Below are 16,522 nucleotides of genomic sequence, written 5' to 3' on the forward strand. Positions count from 1 at the left end.
TTTTATTTATCCTTTTGTTGTAGAAAAACTCTTACTTGATTGGCTTATAAAAATGCATTTCATAGGCAAGAGCATCACTATAATAATAATCATACAGGAGTTCATCATAAACTGGACAGTTCAGTTCATAGACAGGGTCTTGGGTTGAAGGTTCAGGGTCGACGGTCATATTCACTGATCTTTCTCTTGATGTGCGACAGCTTGGATCTCAGATATTTACACCTCTTCTTCTTAATCTGGTACTCTGATGACTGTGGACAATACATAAGAAAGGTATTGTTGTTTGAATTCTTTACACACAAATTTCACTGCTGAGAATGTGAATAATAACCTTACCTTCTTGAAGTCCTTCAGCCTGTTATAGTCACTCAAGGCATCCTGAGATCAGATTACATATATTAGTTGGCTAAAGAAGTAAGCATCATCCCAAATTCTCACACAGAACTTTCTTTTATGCTAAAGTTTTCAAACCATTTCTAACACTTTATTACTGGATTTATTATTTGATTTTGAGTAGAATTATTTGAATATAAGCAAACACATAATGGATTGCATTTTTATAGTGCTTTTCTAGGCACCCAAAGTGCTTTACAATTCCACTATTCATTCACTCTCACATTCACACACTGGTGGAGGCAAGTTACAGTCTTAGCCACAGCTGCCCTGGGGCAGACTGACAGAAGCGAGGCTGCCATATCGCCCCTCTAGCCAACACCAGTAGGCGGTAGGGTAAAGTGTCTTGCCCAAGGACACAACAACCAGGACAGAGAGAACAGGGGGATCGAACCGGCAACCTTCCAGTAGATGAGCTTCCCAATTCCCCTGAGCCATGGTCGCCCCAACATATCAGTCTTATAAAGTTTCCTATAAAACCAGCCACCTCGCATCTGCTGTTAAACTGTTGACAGTTAGAAGCTAAATTGTTGCCTTGCACTGCAACTTGTACATTCACAATGAAATTGAATACAATGTAAATTTCATCAGATTTAAAATTGTAGGATTAATTGATGGCAAGACTTTTTTGAACAGTCTTTAGGAATGGAGTCTAAAACAAAACAACCCCCCCACCCCCACCCCCCATTTTGCTGGTTCAGAAAGTAAGGACTGAAGTTAACTCAGAAGGATAAATTCCAGTACTGAATTTTATGCCTGTGGCACATATTCCAGAATATGTGAATATTCTTTTGGTTAAAACTTTATTTGTGAAAAAAATTCATGAAGTCATTACTAGTTAAGGTTAAAGAACTAGTCAGTTCAACAGAGATCTGACTTTTTGTCAGCCTGCCTAAAATAGGGGTTGTTATTTTCTTTAATCTGAGATGAATAGTAAGATATTCTAGCTTTACAGGGTTGTTTTTGTTTTGTTTTTTGTTAAATAGAGCAGCAAACTCTTTTTCCAAGCTAAATGAAGATCTTCTAAATAAGTGACATGCCATTTCCTCTGTAACTTATGGGTTATCTGCTTTAAGGTGGACATGTGTGAGTCATTAAAAGGAGTCACCACTTCTGATTTGAGGCTTTTTTTTTTTTTCCAGAGGAGCTACAGTATCCAGAGTCATACGAGTAGTAATATACCTGTACTTTTTTTTGCCCCCCCCCCCCCGAGGGCATTCCCCCCCCCACCCCCCACCCCTCTCCCCCTACACCCCCCACCCGGGCATTTCCCCCCCTCCCCTATCCCCCTCCGCGTCCATGTGCGTGTGCACGTGCGCGAGAACGGACTTTTTGCACGTGCATGTGTGTCCAGGGGTCATATGAGTTCACATGTGTTTAATAGAGTATTATTTAATGAAACCATAATGTGTTTTAATTAAACTCTTTTTAAAGGATTGTATAGGTCTCAGAGTTCTGTTATTTAGACATAGGTGATTTAATTGAACTACTTTAGGGGTATTTTAACTAGTTAGGAGCCTTTTGCATTTTCTTCAGTGCTATTTAGGAGCAAATAGTTTTAAAACAGAGGGCCGCAAATAACAGGTATCCCTTTAGAAATAAACAGTGATACTTCTAAAAACCGTGTATTCCCACACAGCATTTAATTTAGCTAGTTTAGGAAGATTTCACTTTTCTAATAGTTTCACAGGCTAATAGTTTTTAAATAGAGCACCACAAACAACATGTATCCCTTTAGAAATAAACTGTGATACTTCTAAAAGTACATATTCACACTAGCGCTGTATCAACCTCAATGTGGCTTTAATGCAACTAGTCTTATAATTATCTACTAGTCTGCAACAGTTAGACTCGCTGATTACACATAGCTGATTTAACTACTTTAGGGGCATTTCACTTTTCTAAAAGTTTCACAGGCCAATAGTTTTAAATAGAGCACCGCAAACAACATGTATTCTTTTAGAAATAAACTGTGATACTTCTAAAAAACACATATTCACACACTCTGTAACAGTTAGACAGAGGGGGGGTACAGTTAGGCTCCCAACAGTCTGTAAAAAAGGTATGAAGCAACAAAAGAGGAGACCTTATCAAGAGCATCCCAGCCCAAAGGTGTTTCTTCACAAATAGTTAATTCCCACACTCTGCAACAGTTAGACTCGATGATTACACATAGCTGATCAGAGGGGGTGCAGTTAGGTGCCCAACAGTCTGCAAAAGAAGTCATGAAGCAAACAAAAGATGCTCCTTATCAAGAGCATCTCATCCCAAAGGTGTTTCTTCACAAACAGTTAATGGCTTTAATGCAACCAGTCTTATCATGTCAGAGGCCAACAGAAACCATGTCCAACAGAGTCTCCAAAGGCCTGCCACCTTTCTTCCTTACATCATGCTCTTTTATCTCTACATCTCAGAGGTCAACTGAAAGTAGCCCCACCTATATAAAAACACCCCATCAGACACACAGTATTTTCCTCAGCACTTCACAACTGCCGCAAGGTATAGCGTTTTAACTTGTTATTTTTTCACCTGAATGTGCATTGGAGCCGACTTTGCTACCCGCACAGAGCGTTTCTGACAGTCGGACGCTGCTTATACAATAGAGAAAAGCAACAATACAGAGTGTTTCTCTGCTCCAAGAAATCCGAGGGCCTTTCACAAGGTAAGCATGTCTGTTATACCCAGGGCATAAATGTCTGTATGTCAGTGCTGATTATTCAAACATTGTTTAAAATGTGACACATATGTTGTCCGAAAACATTTCCTCTAAATTTGCAAAGTTACTGATTTAAAAAATATATATTTTCGAATTTTTAGTTGCATGTCAAACATATGATAGACTCTTGAGCATATTCGTATAGCTAAATTCACAATGGTATAACCGTGCTAAATAAAAGAGGCCCAAGCACCAATGCACTCTAATCCACTCCGCTAAACTGTATGTTGATAAGTACATGTAGCGTATCTCTACCTCTACAGCTGAAAACAGTTTGTATCCGCACTCTGAGGGTCTGCTGAATTGTTTTAATGGCACTTTTTGACGAACAGCAGATGATGAAATCCTATTTATTGTAGAAACTGTCCCTAAGCTATTGTTGCTCATACTTACTGAGGTCCCTAGCTACTTCCTTACTATGTCAGTAAACTTTTTTGAAAAGGAAGCTGCTGTAGATTTAAAGAAACATCTTAATTGAAGCAAAGGCAAAAAAAAACTGGAATGAATTTTATGTGACTGTTCATATTAAAGCCAACAACAAGTGAAAATCCAAAAACGGCTCCAATCCTTTGTATTAATGATCTCCCCCCCTCTCTCTCTCTCTGTGTGTGTGTGTGTGTGTGTGTGTGTGTGAGTGTGTGTGTGTGTGTGTGAGTGTGTGTGTGTGCCCTCACAGAAGGAAGGTCACAGCAGGAGCTTTTCTCAAACGCATTACCAATCAGTTTTTTACAAGAAGTGTAGCTCATACAATGGTATAAATGTATTCTTTGCGATACTTTATAAATATGAAGCTAAAGATTTTGAGTTCGTGCACATTATGAAGCAAGAATCTAAATATCTGTGTCACAATGATTTCTATAAAAGCGTGTTGTTTATGGGGATAATGTAACAAATCTTTTGTGCGTCCTATTAATGATCAATGATAATTGAAGAGGAACCCTGACTCAGGACATTTTCATGACAAGTGACAGCGCAGACAACTACTAATGAGAGAACCTGTTTTATCATCATAAACACGATGATATGAAGCATCGTTAAAGTGTCACTTCAGTAATGTTGACTCATGTTTTTAATAATGACATGTTTTTAATAATGACTTTAAAACACTAAACTCTAATTTCTGTGGTTTATTTTAAGTTTACAGAATATAACATGTTGTGATACTGGGGAAAAGGGGTAAGGTTTGATAGACTAAACCCTTACACACATAACGTGAAAAACCTAAAGAGTGTGCGAGACTGCTAGCTGTGTTGTTCAGCAATAAACTTATCTACAAATGTGTTAGTAAAGAGTGACTTGTACTTCTGTCCCATTAAGCAATGGTTTAACAAATTTCACTGCAAACTATAAAAGGAATCTGGATTTAAATAGAACACAGTAGTGCAGGAAACACTAGTATGTGTCTATGGAACAAATCTCCTTCAGCGTTCAAATGACCAAAGTGAGGCCTACAGGCGTTTCTCTCAGTTGGTTGTGTTCAGGGAAAAAGCAGCTAAATACACTGAGACTGCTCCACATTGTTAGTGAGTTAACTCTGGATATCTGTAGGTTTTGTCAAACTTGGAGTGAACAAAAGCAGAAAAACAGTAAAAGATGCAGACGGTGAAAGTCTGGTTTATTTCATGAACACAATGAAACATTTTACAGTCCACAGAGCAAAGTAGCACACATGATAAATAGATACACATAACACGGACAGTGAGAAGTAAAACTCGTCGTCTTACCACGTTATATTCTGTAAACTTAAAATAAACCACAGAAATTAGAGTTTAGTGTTTTAAAGTCATTATTAAAAACATGAGTCAACATTACTGAAGTGACACTTTAACGATGCTTCATATCATCGTGTTTATGATGATAAAACAGGTTCTCTCATTAGTAGTTGTCTGCGCTGTCACTTGTCATGAAAATGTCCTGAGTCAGGGTTCCTCTTCAATTATCATTGATCATTAATAGGACGCACAAAAGATTTGTTACATTATCCCCATAAACAACACGCTTTTATAGAAATCATTGTGACACAGATATTTAGATTCTTGCTTCATAATGTGCACGAACTCAAAATCTTTAGCTTCATATTTATAAAGTATCGCAAAGAATACATTTATACCATTGTATGAGCTACACTTCTTGTAAAAAACTGATTGGTAATACGTTTGAGAAAAGCTCCTGCTGTGACCTTCCTTCTGTGAGGACACACACACACACACACACACACACACACACACACACACACACACACACACACACACACACACACACACACACACACACACACACACACACACACACACACACACACACACACACACACACACACAGAGAGAGAGAGAGGGGGGGAGATCATTAATACAAAGGATTGGAGCCGTTTTTGGATTTTCACTTGTTGTTGGCTTTAATATGAACAGTCACATAAAATTCATTCCAGTTTTTTTTTGCCTTTGCTTCAATTAAGATGTTTCTTTAAATCTACAGCAGCTTCCTTTTCAAAAAAGTTTACTGACATAGTAAGGAAGTAGCTAGGGACCTCAGTAAGTATGAGCAACAATAGCTTAGGGACAGTTTCTACAATAAATAGGATTTCATCATCTGCTGTTCGTCAAAAAGTGCCATTAAAACAATTCAGCAGACCCTCAGAGTGCGGATACAAACTGTTTTCAGGTTTAGAGGTAGAGGTACGCTACATGTACTTATCAACATACAGTTTAGCGGAGTGGATTAGAGTGCATTGGTGCTTGGGCCTCTTTTATTTAGCACGGTTATACCATTGTGAATTTAGCTATACGAATATGCTCAAGAGTCTATCATATGTTTGACATGCAACTAAAAATTCGAAAATATATATTTTTTAAATCAGTAACTTTGCAAATTTAGAGGAAATGTTTTCGGACAACATATGTGTCACATTTTAAACAATGTTTGAATAATCAGCACTGACATACAGACATTTATGCCCTGGGTATAACAGACATGCTTACCTTGTGAAAGGCCCTCGGATTTCTTGGAGCAGAGAAACACTCTGTATTGTTGCTTTTCTCTATTGTATAAGCAGCGTCCGACTGTCAGAAACGCTCTGTGCGGGTAGCAAAGTCGGCTCCAATGCACATTCAGGTGAAAAAATAACAAGTTAAAACGCTATACCTTGCGGCAGTTGTGAAGTGCTGAGGAAAATACTGTGTGTCTGATGGGGTGTTTTTATATAGGTGGGGCTACTTTCAGTTGACCTCTGAGATGTAGAGATAAAAGAGCATGATGTAAGGAAGAAAGGTGGCAGGCCTTTGGAGACTCTGTTGGACATGGTTTCTGTTGGCCTCTGACATGATAAGACTGGTTGCATTAAAGCCATTAACTGTTTGTGAAGAAACACCTTTGGGCTGAGATGCTCTTGATAAGGAGCATCTTTTGTTTGCTTCATGACTTCTTTTGCAGACTGTTGGGCACCTAACTGCACCCCCTCTGATCAGCTATGTGTAATCATCGAGTCTAACTGTTGCAGAGTGTGGGAATTAACTATTTGTGAAGAAACACCTTTGGGCTGGGATGCTCTTGATAAGGTCTCCTCTTTTGTTGCTTCATACCTTTTTTACAGACTGTTGGGAGCCTAACTGTACCCCCCTCTGTCTAACTGTTACAGAGTGTGTGAATATGTGTTTTTTAGAAGTATCACAGTTTATTTCTAAAAGAATACATGTTGTTTGCGGTGCTCTATTTAAAACTATTGGCCTGTGAAACTTTTAGAAAAGTGAAATGCCCCTAAAGTAGTTAAATCAGCTATGTGTAATCAGCGAGTCTAACTGTTGCAGACTAGTAGATAATTATAAGACTAGTTGCATTAAAGCCACATTGAGGTTGATACAGCGCTAGTGTGAATATGTACTTTTAGAAGTATCACAGTTTATTTCTAAAGGGATACATGTTGTTTGTGGTGCTCTATTTAAAAACTATTAGCCTGTGAAACTATTAGAAAAGTGAAATCTTCCTAAACTAGCTAAATTAAATGCTGTGTGGGAATACACGGTTTTTAGAAGTATCACTGTTTATTTCTAAAGGGATACCTGTTATTTGCGGCCCTCTGTTTTAAAACTATTTGCTCCTAAATAGCACTGAAGAAAATGCAAAAGGCTCCTAACTAGTTAAAATACCCCTAAAGTAGTTCAATTAAATCACCTATGTCTAAATAACAGAACTCTGAGACCTATACAATCCTTTAAAAAGAGTTTAATTAAAACACATTATGGTTTCATTAAATAATACTCTATTAAACACATGTGAACTCATATGACCCCTGGACACACATGCACGTGCAAAAAGTCCGTTCTCGCGCACGTGCACACGCACATGGACGCGGAGGGGGATAGGGGAGGGGGGAAAAATGCCCGGGTGGGGGGTGGGGGGGGGAATGCCCTCGGGGTGGGGGGGGTGGGGGGGCAAAAAAAAGTACAGGTATATTACTACTCATACGCAGTTAGAATGTAACACTATTAACAAGATAATCAACCTCTGTGGGAGTAGAGTTCAGGTAGCTCCTCTGCATTGTGCTGGCACATATCATTGAAGAAGATAACAGTGGAGGAATTATATCCTTTCACTAAGTTACAGCACTTTCAGAAAGACATCTACTGTGTAATATTGTAAATCTAAATATTATAAAGAAATGAACAGAAAAAAAACAGGTTTTTCTGGGAAGAATGTTATATGTCATATGTAAGAAGAAGATCCAGAGTGTGCTTCAAGTGGTGGGTGGGCTCGTTTACATTTTGAGTGAAGCCAGTTGGCTCTAATTACAGTTTAAATGCTATGTCATTTTTAGTATCTACATGGATGTTTAAAATAAATAACACACTGTAAATATTTTATCTGAACTGAAATCTAAATCACAGTCATTGTTAACTCATTTTGAGTGTTTGGTTTTTGTTAGATACTCATTAGGTCGCTTAACTGTTATTGTCTGAAAATTGTTTGTGTAGTTTTCATTGGTTTCTGTTTTAGATTTAGTTTTTTTTTAATTATTATAATATGGAGAATACTTTTTAAAAAGTGCAGTTTTAATTTTTATTTCAGTTACTTGAAATGCCTTGTGCTGGTTAAGTATAAAAACCTAGGGTACGGCATACATTTATGAAATGTAAGACTGCGTTCTTCCATTTGCGCAACATCTCTAAAATTAGAAATATCCTGTCTCAGAGTGACGCTGAAAAACTAGCTCATGCATTTATTACTTCCAGGCTGGACTACTGTAATTCATTATTATCAGAATGTCCTAAAAACTCCCCGAAAAGCCTTCAGCTAATCCAAAATGCTGCAGCAAGAGTGCTGACAGGGACTAGAAAGAGAGAGCATATTTCTCCTGTTTTGGCTTCCCTTCATTATCTTCCTGTTAAATCCAGAATTGATACATTAAAATAACAGCCTGCATTCCATCGAAATCACTAATGAGATGTTATGGCACAGCAAGAACATTACTAACCAAAATAACAACGTAAATAACGTTTCAACGTCCCTCTTCTCAGCTGTTTCTCTTTCCCTCTTTCTTTCTCCCCTTCTTTCCCCCAGTCAAGTCTGTCCCGTATTCAGTAAGTGAAAATAAAATAAACAATAAAAGGTGAATCAAATGGACCATTACGGCAAGGCTGGGATGGTCAATTTGGTAAAGTAAATCCGTTGGGCATCTTTCTTTGCCTTTAGACAATAATTCTGATGGCAAAAGAGCCAAACGGGACAGGCAAAAGAAAAAAAAAAGAAAAAAAAAAAAGGGTGGACCAGCCACCTTCCCTTCAAAGAACCAGACAGATGCTGCCGCCCTTACCATGAACTCTGGACTGCCATCAGAATGTCGGTCCAGTTCTCGGTCCAGGTCGGCCAGGTCCTGGTTTATGCCGTCCAGCTCAGCCTGTAGGTTCTTGTATTCTTGGTGATCCCTATCAAACTCCTGTTTGTAGGCCAGACGCTCTTGCTCATCCAAAATGGGGGGAAACAAACTATATGCAAGAAGACAATTCAGTACATAACCAGTAAAACAAAAGAGATACGAATCAGTCAAGGTCAAAGACAAAGTTCTTTATTACCAGCTTTGATCTAGAAATAGCAGATTAATTGCAATCAGCTAATAACTGGCAATGGAATCACATGCACTCACACACTGAAATCTTCTTCCTCTAGGTCATCCCCAGATTCCACACCAGTGTCGTAGTCCCTCAGCCTGGGCTGCAGGCCTCCCACATAGCTGCTGATGTCAGAGTCTCTGCAAACAGGATTTACTGATTCATCCATTTTTGCAAAAGCCTTATAAGTATCTGCCATTAAAACAAACACACTTGAACCCTTGTAGCATGTTTACAGAGCCAACTGGTCTCAAATATGGTTAATATGGTTCCCCATTATCCTTCAGTACCTTAAACTTCAAAACTTATGGATGAGCTGACCCATCAGAGATGGATCACTGTGATCGAGTGCTACTACAGAGTTATGTGCACCTCTTCTCTTTGCACCAGACCTCATTTCAAATTTGGTACAGGGACACTGATCGTTTGTTGACCTGATTTGAACAGAAGTATCCCCGTCTGACCAGCTGGAGTTCCCTCTACACAGCACAGGAAACAGTTTCTGCAGCAGCTGAGATGTTCATCTTCGCAAAGTTGATAATGATGCACTTTTACACAACCATGAAGAACAGTTTCTTATTGACCCACACTCACAAATAAATGTATCTTCATTGTACATTTCTATTTGAAATGTTATTATTTTCTGTGTTTCAGTGAGTGTTTTTCACTACAGCACCAACAATAAAATATAATACCAACAATCCCTTTTCTTGGGAATTTAGCGACGTTAAAAATATAATCAAAGAGGCTTTGGTGGTGGATTGTAAGTGTCATGGTCTGTGTGGAGTTATGTTCTCCCATGTCTGTTTGGGTACTGTGTGGGGCATTTTCAATTTGTCCCACAGTCCGAACACACAGATTGACCGTAGGTGTGGGTGTGAATGTGAAAGTGAATGGTTGTCTGTCTTACTGTGTTAGCCCCATCATAGACTGGTGACTGTTCAGCGTCTACCCCTCCTCACCAGCTGGGATAGCAGGTGCCCCACCCAGAAGTCTCCAAGCTGTTTTATTTTAGATGAACTTTGGTGGTTTACAGAGGAAAATTGTGTAACTAACTCCATCAGGCCACAGTCCTGATCATGTGAGCCCCCCCCCGCCTCTGCACCCCACCCCAGAACATTTAGTCCTACAAAACTTCATTTACAAAAACAGACTGACAGTGATGCTGCATGTGCAAAAGGCCAGACACCCAAGGTAAGACTCTATCATGTTTTAAGTAAACAAATTATACACTGTTCAGTCATTTCAGTAATTTATTATTCAAGAATAAAAACCCAATAGAGCTGCTAGCATCACTATATCTGTAAAAAACAAACAAAACAAAACAAAAACCCAATTCCCCCAGTGCTTAATGATACCTTTTCATAACAATGAAGAACATGCTTACCCTGGTAGGTATAGAGGCTTGTTGTAGTCCAGCTGGTCTAAATAGTCTCTAGAGGCCCCAACTTTATCGTTATGGTCATTAACAAACACCTCTGGATCACCAGACACGTTGGTCACCTGAAGCAACAAACATAGTCAGCCTCAGAGTTTCTACAATGCCAGATTGAAATTAAAGGGACTTTTCCAAATGATGAGCAGTTTAAGGGTGGAAGTGGCTCTACAAATATTTTGAGTTTAGGTTTAAGGTGAAAATACCACGATTATGTCTTCAAAGATTTTTCACATTAATGAGTTTCGTCCCATATCGTTAATGAGAGTGCCTTATCATAACCTAATGAGATACTACGCTCATACTTGAGGTCATGGAAACCTGTTTCCTCCATATGAAGCAAGAAGCATCCGCAGGGACCAACCGGTTCCTCTACTTGTCCCTGTATGTCTGAATACCACAAATACCTTCACTATTGTCAACAAGAAGTCTTAGTCAGTGCCTTTAACCAGCACACCTGATGAAATCTCAGGCCTGATGGTGCTACTTGGAAAGTACACAGCTGGAATTAAAGCTACATGGACATAATACTCAGATACACATTTTCCATTTTTATCACTACCATCGGAAGACAGGGAATAAATTAATTAATCTGAACATGTGAAAGATCTAATGAGTTAATGTTTAAAAGAATAAAAATATAACAACATGCTGTTTCACTTTAGATGACATCACAGTGACACCACAGCACATCATGCTGAAACTAAGAGTGGCTAAACAGACCACACCCAGAAACTACAGGTGAAACCTCCTCTGCCCAGTGTCTCTCTCACCTGTCACACACACACACACACACACACACACACACACACACACACACACACACACACACACACACACACACAAACACACACACACACACACACACACATCAATTCTCAGCTTTTGTAACAAACAAGTTGTGTAATTTCTGAAGTAGTAGTAGTGGTTAGAATCTGCAGCCAATTACATGAATTATGCTCCTATGCATCTTTATTGCCATTTACAGTGCTGTTAGGATGTCCCAGACTGTTTTAATGTTCTTAACAGTCTGTTTAGAGATTACACAGATCAAAACCAAGCATTCTGAATAGTGGATAAGAGCAGATAACACATTATCACCCTGCAACTGACTTTAATGTTGTGGAAATTTTAAAGCCCTCTGACACACCTTAGAGATATTGTGTGTTCCAGCTCTTGACTGCAGATCTGTGTCATGTTTACAGTATTTAAAATATTCAAAAATATTCACAGAGAGTTGGAGACTGAGTGGGGAATTTGTTGAGCTGACCTGATATATTTAGTTCAACCTTAATTTGACTGAATTAAGTTACGCTGCAGCTGATACAGGCTTTTGCTATTTAGTAAACAGGTAAATGCGACGCTGATGTCAACACAGTCACACACAGACTCACCCACTCCCCGACGCTGTTGTGGTGACCAACATTGACAACCTTGACTTCCTCCCAGAGAATGCGTTCTGGGCCCCAGCGCCTGATCTGTTGGCGAGTCTTGACCGCAAACACGAGCAGGATGATGAGGGCAACAAACAGCAAAAAGCCCATAACCACAGCGATGGCCTGCAAGAAGCACAACCAAGATCATGGAGCTGAAGTAATACCCATTATCAGGGATGTAAATGACAGGCAAGTTTCACACATTTCCCTAAAAATCTCAATCTTATAACACCTGCCACCAAACAATGAGTTGGCCAAAGGACATTTGCAGGTACAAGTCTGCCATGAAACAATGATTCCAAATTCATGTAGAACAAACTGGGTTTCCAGTATCACTACATGTACTAGTTGGTTTCCAACGGCACACTTGCTCAGTTCAGCTGATTGCTGCTTTAGTGCAAAAATGTGTAGAAACACACCCAATTCCTGATCACCAACATGTATTCTGCTGCTCAAGATATCTCCTGCCCACAAGCGACAGTCAGTGACGCCGTTTCTGTCAGGGTTATGGTGATGTTTGCAGTTCTTACAGTTAACATTTAATGGCGTCAATTTAACAAAAATAAGGCAAGCAAACACTGGTGTTCAGTATTTTCCCCAATTTAAGAAATGTGAAAAGTTTGGAGCTCAATTGCACCAGTCCCTGAGTGCACCCAGAACAAGCTGATTTAGTACTGAAAGAGGGGCACACACATTTGTCAGGTTTTTGTTTCTTTTGCTTTTAATAACTTTGAAGTAGACGAACACATAAAGTTCCAATAAAATGAACATTTGCAGACTTTTCTCTTCCTGACACCACTCAGTTCTATTGCATTTTTCTTCTAGTCTTTTGAAGTCGTAATTTCATCTTCATGTGTCCATTAACTGCGAGTTTAATTTACTGCTACCTCTCTGGCTGAAACTAAACAAACTCTCAGTATACACAGAGAAAGGAACTACACAGAAACCGCACATCCTGTGCCAAAGATCCAACCACACATTATTAGAGAAAAAGTGTCTCACCTCTTGGGGCTCCACCACGCAGTAATGGTAAAGGTATTGGTTTAAGAAGAGGCCCTGGGGCTGGACCTGGTTCTGGAACTGGGCACACATCTGTACCACCTGGTTGTAGTACATAGACCCCGTGGACTGTGCTGTTGGATTTATCGCCACCAGGTACACAATAGTGGCAATAATCATCAGGAATGCCAAGATGGCGCAGATAATGATTGATGCCAGGTAGAACTTTGATGAACGGGCAGTACCTTGCCTTGACACAACCATGATGAATATAATAAGCACAGCTATGAAGGTAATTGCAGAAATGGCAATGATAAAGCCTTTGCCAGATCTGGGATCCATTTTTGTTCCTCCATAGCCAGAATAGGAACCACCATATCCACCACCATATGAGCCACCATATGAGCCACCATACGTGCCCCCATAACCGGTTCCATATCCACTGCCATATGAGCCTGGCATGAGACCAGTTCCGCCCCCCATGAGACTCATTTCGTAATCCCAGGCCAGTGTGGAGGCCACACAGGCAAACACAGCCACACACATGATGATAATGATGATGCACATTATCTTCATCACACCAGGTGGTGAATTCCAGCGATAGAAGTGAAGCACCTTATTTCCAGAATAATAGGAAAATGCTGGGTTGGACATGACTTCACTGTGCCTGTGGCTGGAACAGAGGAGAGAAGATGAGTTGTGGTCATTGTCAAGACATGGAAAAGCAAACACCAAGTACTGATATAAAAATAGCAAGGCTACCCCAAGAATAAGGTCTAATATTGTCAATGTTTTCATCACAAGGGCAACTTCTCATAATGGTGTGATCTACTTCACGTCATTGAAATGAACAGGTTATCACTTTGAAAAAGAAAATCCTCATGTCATCTAAAACCCAACTAAGCCAAAGCCTCATTGATGTCCATCACACATTTTCCAAAGGCTAAAGATGATTTAAAAAAAAAAAGTTTATTAGGGATGGATGCGTTTGTCAAATAGTTAACAAGAACAACAAAAAAAACTTGGTAGAACTCAAGTTTTTTTTAATACAACAAATTGTTTATACACTAATAAGCCAAAGATCTATGGTTTGAGCCCAAAAGGTGACACTAATGCTGTTGGGCATCTGACGTAAAAATCTAATCAAACGTGAATCGGCCCACTGCAGCAATGCCTTGTGAATACTGGAGCGCTGGAAAATGGCAACTATGAAAACTATGCCAACAGTCGGGTGACAAAGAGAAATAGTGTGGGATTGAACACAGACAGGAAAAGCACGCACAGCTAAAGACGTCAGAAAGTCCGGCGCGGAAGCGGTTTACCTAATAACAGAAAATATGCATTCTGTGGCCCTACAAATACAACAATCCAGTCATTTGAATTTTGGGTGGGGGCCACTCCTTAAAGAATACTGAGTTAGTTCCCAGTGAAAATGAAACTTTTTTTTGGATGCCTTAAATTGCAATGAAACATTTTTGTCATGTATTTGAAATTAATGTTAGAATAGAATAGAGTATAATAGAAAAGCCCTTTATTGCCATTGCACATGTACAATGAAATTATGGGTGCTCCATGTCAACTATGCAGAATAAAACATAAAGAGTAGGACAGCAGGAATAAATAACAAACAGGATAAATATATACAGTCAAGAGGAATATATACAAAACAAGAGAAAGCCACAAAATAGAAAGGCATAACTATTATTACCAATTGCCTGAATTTCATCACACAACCTTTTACGGTCTTCTGATGCCTATATTGAAGCTTTTTTAAATGTATTACTGGCAATTTAAAAACAAGCAAACGCTTGCTCAAAAATGATGAAATTTGTCACTTTTGTTATGTGAAAATCCTTTAAACCTTACATTAATTTAAAATCATTGAATTCTGAGGCTTTTCTTCGAACATGTCTACATTTCCAGAGGTTTATTTACCATAAACACTGCACTGAGCTTAAGTCAGCTGAGTCCATAAATGACTAGATGAAGCAGGTGTCTGTGCGTAGTGAATGATAAAGGGAATTCAGCTTACCGTTTTTTGCCACTGTGGTTGCTGTGTTTGTTGCTCGGCATACTTAAGGTCAACTTCCACTCACTCTAGTAGGACAACACACAAGAAGCAATGAGCATTCAAAAGCTTTTGTATAATGTCATGTGTCAGACTAGTTTTCCTGCTGAGGCACATACCAGCTCTCAGCCTTTTGTTACAAATGTGTGTTTGTGCAGATTTCCTAGCTCACATGATTTCTTTGTTTTTCTTGTCTAAGGTAACTGAATCAATTATGTGATACATACTTTTCAAAAGTCAACACTTCAAATTGCGTTTGATTTTCTGAAATGTGGGGCTAGGAATGATTAGAAATGATTGGCACTAATATTCATGAAGTGCCTTACTTTGACGCTTTGTTAAAAATGATATATTTTATGGTCATCTCAAACGATGAATGCGAAAATCTAACAAACTAGTGACGTATCAGGGGACCAATGTCTGGCTATGGAAAGCACTACGATGGAAAACAGCGCCTGTGTTTATGAGGAAGCCTGTTAATATGGTGGCCATTTCAGATTAAAAGCAGCTGTCTGAGCAGATAACACTGATCCATTCCATCACTTGTAAACTGACTTTAACATCAATGCTCATCTCTTCTACTTCAAACTGTCCGTAAACTCTAGTTACACCTTTAAGAGGGACCTACCTGTGTGATGATCGGCGTCCTGCTGATGAACACAATACACACTCACTGAAATACGAACGCAAACACTGTGCTCGCGACCGCCTCCATCCACAGCGCGCACTCAGGTAGCAATGAGACGGGCATATAGGCGTGTGCTCGTCACGTGGTCGCCTCCTCCTTGAAACAGGACTAACCTGTCCTCAGTGCCTGCATCTTCTGGAAACAGGCAGAAGATGCGTGTACTCTTCCAGGAACTGTTTGAGCTTTATTTCCAGTGCTCTTAAAACCAGATTATAAACAAATGAACTCTCAATCTGCTCCACTTAAAATAACAAACATAATCTCTTTTGAACATCTATTTATCCCGCAATTTCGACAAAAAGCAGGGTTACTATCAAGAAATGCGAATCCCGACGTGCCAGACTTGATCGCTGTTAAAATGCATACGTGCACTAATTCGATGTACCTGAAACCTGAGCCGATGTCCCCATCCCGTCTTCCTACTGTTGTGAAACTTGGTAGGACAAACAGTAACCTGTCAAACCTGTTCTGCAGGTAGAGCTTCTGCTCAGTGCACCGCTGTGAGTCCAGCAGCCACCTTGACCCCTGCATCAGTAGACCACTTCTAGTAGCCCGCATGTTTCTTTGCTTTTTGGACAGTTTCTAGCAGACACACCTTGAGAAAATATTCTATTCCTTTACCCATTTATCAGTGTCACTGCTGTCTTTGTATTCATTTTCATTTATACAAATACTCTTACTTAACA

The 16,522-nt window shown here is 39.5% G+C and overlaps 1 protein-coding gene across 1 annotated transcript; it reads right to left on the bottom strand.

Annotated features, from left to right (window-relative positions):
• Nucleotides 1-113: 113 nt before the first annotated feature.
• oclnb (occludin b) lies at nt 114-15,889 on the bottom strand. The gene is made up of 9 exons (XM_085293665.1): nt 15,777-15,889; nt 15,113-15,175; nt 13,084-13,753; nt 12,040-12,204; nt 10,598-10,713; nt 9,246-9,350; nt 8,916-9,087; nt 337-378; nt 114-251 (listed from the first exon to the last, which is right to left on the bottom strand). Exons 2-9 carry the CDS (start codon nt 15,151-15,153, stop codon nt 153-155), a joined length of 1,410 nt encoding a protein of 469 aa, XP_085149791.1. The 5' UTR covers nt 15,154-15,175; nt 15,777-15,889; the 3' UTR covers nt 114-152.
• Nucleotides 15,890-16,522: the final 633 nt, after the last annotated feature.

This window comes from Mchenga conophoros, linkage group LG12 (genome assembly GCF_057382185.1).
Source record: "Mchenga conophoros isolate Kocher_MC1m ecotype Shallow Benthic linkage group LG12, M_conophoros_male_GT1.1, whole genome shotgun sequence".
In the NCBI taxonomy this organism is placed as follows: Eukaryota; Metazoa; Chordata; class Actinopteri; order Cichliformes; family Cichlidae; genus Mchenga; species Mchenga conophoros.